This window comes from Leptopilina heterotoma, unplaced genomic scaffold (assembly GCF_015476425.1).
Source record: "Leptopilina heterotoma isolate Lh14 unplaced genomic scaffold, ASM1547642v1 Lhet_8, whole genome shotgun sequence".
Lineage (NCBI taxonomy): Eukaryota > Metazoa > Arthropoda > Insecta > Hymenoptera > Figitidae > Leptopilina > Leptopilina heterotoma.
In genome coordinates, this window is record NW_025111180.1 from 50815 (window position 1) to 54517 (window position 3703).

Below are 3703 nucleotides of genomic sequence, written 5' to 3' on the forward strand. Positions count from 1 at the left end.
TACAGTAAAGAAAAGGAAAATACAAGAAAAAGAAGAGAAAAAAGGTATTTACAACTGGAGGTTATTAATTCGAAGGAGAAGGGATTGTTCGAATTCAAGGTTTCGCGCGGTCGTCCATCGAGAGAGAAAGAGAAAAAGAAGGTAAGTTCAATTATTTAAATGAAGGAAGAAGACAGAATATCGTCTGCTCTCTTCCTGTCTGAAGTTATCTAACAAACTTTTGTTAGTCACCTGTCGTCAGCACGAAGTTCAGTATCGCGCAGTATCGCGTGTACACTGTTAACAACAACAACGAGAAATTTATTTCTTGACGTTTTCACCTGTCAAGTTTCATCTTCTTTACAATTTAGTTAGGATTTTTATTTTTTTTTATATAAAAATTTGTATTTTAGTAATAATAAGTAATGGCGAATGTAAGACAGACTCCGCTCACTTGTAGTGGTCATACAAGACCCGTTGTGCATTTAGCGTTTTCCGACGTCACTGAATCCGGATATTATGTTATTTCAGCGTGTAAAGGTAAGTAATTTTTTTGTAAATTTAATCAATTTAATAGATGCTAGAGTTAATTGTTTTTTTTTGTTAATATTTCATCTTTTCGTGAAACATAACCTAACTTTATTTTCACGCGCAGAGCGATCAGCTGTCAAAATTGTTTATATAGAAAAGAACACTTTTTTTTTGTTAAGAACATAATATTTTTTCTGATTATAAATTCTGGATGTGTGGTTTTTTTATTTTTTGCTCTTTTTCTCTCACATATACTCATGTGATCTCGATCTCCTTGGCCCAGTTTTTCGGAGAGACTTCAAGGCTCTAAAGGGGATTCGAGGCTGAATCTTTGTCGTTTGTGTATATGTGTTTGTAATTTTTTAACATTGCGATTTTTCGATAAGCATCCTGTAGGAATTCTGTTAGGAACACTACATGACTTTAAATGGCTTTACTCGAAGGTCATTGAGAGAAAAATGATTACCTATCTGTCCGGGATTTAAATGATTCTCGAGTAACCTTGATTATAACGTGTGACTGAAGTGTTTAAAAAGATATTGATTCGCAATTATAAGGATTTTTTTTTTCTTTATAAACAATTAACGGATTTTCCTTTAAAAAATCGTATAAGTAGAATTTTGTTGTTGTTGTTTCTTTTTTCCTGTATTTTTATTCCGGCACGTCCATTATTCATAAAATGGTAAATTTTTGTTTATTACTTTTTCAAAACAATATCTTTTTCAAATGATTGCAAATTGAAAATGAAGAATTGTAATTTTTTTTCCTAGACGGAAAGCCGATGTTGAGACAGGGCGATACTGGAGATTGGATCGGTACATTCGAGGGTCATAAGGGGGCAGTTTGGGGTGTAGCATTAAACCCTCAGGCCACCAGGGCAGCGACTGGAGCTGCAGACTTTAATGCAAAAGTTTGGGACGCAATAAAGGGTGAAGAGATTCATTCCTTTCAACATAATCACATTGTAAAGTCTGTGAACTTCAGTTCCGACTCGAATTATCTTTGCACTGCCTCAAACGAGAAACTCGTTCGCATTTATGATCTTAATAAACCGGAAGCAGCACCTCAGGTGAGTTTCTTCTTTTTTCTCTAAAGAAAAAAAGTACAAAAAGTAATAATAATAATAATTACAATAATGGAAAAATAAAAGAAATAGAAAGTAGAAAAAGATAAAAAGTAGGTATAAAAAATGAAAAGAATAAAAAGAAAATAATTATTAGAAAGAAAAAATGTTTTTGATAATCGAAACTAATTGAGAAACTTATTGACTTTCTCTTTGCAGGTGTTTTCAGGTCATACGAGTGGCATTAGACACGTTACCTTTTTTAACAATGATACGAATCTAGTTTCCTGTGCGGATGATAAAACACTGCGAGTCTGGGACAAGAATAGCGGTCAGGAAATTAAACGTTTGGATTTTCCTGCTATACCCAGTTCGATGGAAGTTTCCAAAGATGGCAAAATATTCACTACTACTCATGCGAATATTGTTTCGTTTTGGGATAGCAAAGAGTAAGACCGATTTTATTCTCTTTTTCAAGAAAAAAGGTTCCTCAGGAAATTATAATTTCAAGGAGGAATTGAAAATATTTTTTCGAACTAGAATTAGAACTAAAAAAGTAAAATAGATCAGAAAAGAAAGGTAAAAAAGTGTAAAAAAGAAAAAAAAGGAAGAATAGAGGAACAATTAGCAATTAAAAATCATGCAGGAGATTGATTTACCTTGCTTTTCGTATTGTTTTTAACTCTTTAGATTCATATTTAATTACTAGTTACAATCGTTCGTTTTCATTTTTAATAACTGCTGGTTTTTTCTTTCTGTATTTTTTACTCCTTTTTAATATACTTTTTTAATATTTTTATTTAATATTGTTCTGTAATATTCTTGTTTTCTCATTTTTATTTTGAATATCATTTTGACTTTATTTGCAGTCACGTGGGACAATTATATTCTTTATTGGGCTATTGGGGGTAACCCTGGCCTAGTAGGAAGGAAACTTATTTTATTTCCTGCCGCTTCTGTGACATTCGTTTAAATGCTTTATCCTTTAGAGATAATTTTCCTTCCTTTTACTTTTAAAATGAAACGCGACTCATTGACCTTGAATACTTTTATCTGTGTACTAAATTATACTTTTTAAATTGCAGACTGACCAAGATACGCGATTATACAGTCCCTACACAAGTGAATAGCGCGAGTTTACATCCGGATTGCACTATCTTTGTTTGTGGTGGTGAAGATCTCAAGATGTATAAATTTGATTATACATCTGGCACTGAAATTGGTATTTATAAAAAAAAATTGACTTCTTGTTGTACTTAATTTTACTAGAAAATTATCCGCTTATTTCTCTATTAAATATTTAATCTAAATTTCTAGTTTTTTTAAATATGTATATTTTTGTATTTTTTGTTTCTATATTGCTTTTTTTAAATATTCCTATTCATATAATTTTTATATTTTCAGAATCATTTAAAGGACACTTTGGTCCAGTGCATTGCGTGAGATTTTCGCCGGACGGTGAATTGTACGCGAGCGGCTCTGAAGACGGAACATTGAGATTATGGCAAACAACTGTGGGGAAAACCTATGGTCTGTGGCGATGCATCGAACAACCAATTTTACAAGAGAATAGTTCTGTTATGAACAATAAACACGAGGTTCCTGCTAACTAAGTCAAATTGATAATTTATTCTTTTTTTTTCTTTTGCCTCTGATAATTATCAGAGACATTTTCCACAGCGTGATTCAATTTTTGTCTCCATGATATTAATACTTACAAGAACACAAGAAAAGAAGAAAAAGTGGAGAAGAAGTTTTAGAATAACTAAGTCAGGGAATAGATTTTGTACAATCTACTTGTGCCGAAATCCTTTGTACATATTATAATAGACTTTTAGATAAACACTGCAATTCTTGTTTTTTCTCTAACCATTGATTTTCAAATATTTCCGATTTTTTATATACTGCGGGAAAAATTTAATTGAATCTGTTTTTATTTAATTTTCAGTACAAAATTTATTTCATCTTTTTTTGTTTTTGCTTTTTTTATTATCTCAAGGATCACAGTCCTGTTTTTATTTGTATTTTTCCTTCTCTTTTCTATTTTTTTATTCCCTTAAATTTATAAAATCTCTTGCAACACCTAAAATCAAGAATATTCTCCCTTTTCCCCCTTCTTTCGTATAAAGA

The 3703-nt window shown here is 31.4% G+C and overlaps 1 protein-coding gene across 1 annotated transcript; it reads left to right on the forward strand.

Moving 5' to 3' along the window:
- The first annotated feature begins 222 nt into the window (after window positions 1-222).
- Window positions 223-3424, forward strand: LOC122510991 (serine-threonine kinase receptor-associated protein). Its single transcript, XM_043625963.1, has 5 exons — window positions 223-519; window positions 1281-1579; window positions 1793-2022; window positions 2659-2795; window positions 2978-3424. The coding sequence occupies exons 1-5, from the start codon at window positions 405-407 to the stop codon at window positions 3184-3186; spliced, it is 990 nt and encodes a 329-aa protein (XP_043481898.1). The 5' UTR covers window positions 223-404; the 3' UTR covers window positions 3187-3424.
- Window positions 3425-3703: the final 279 nt, after the last annotated feature.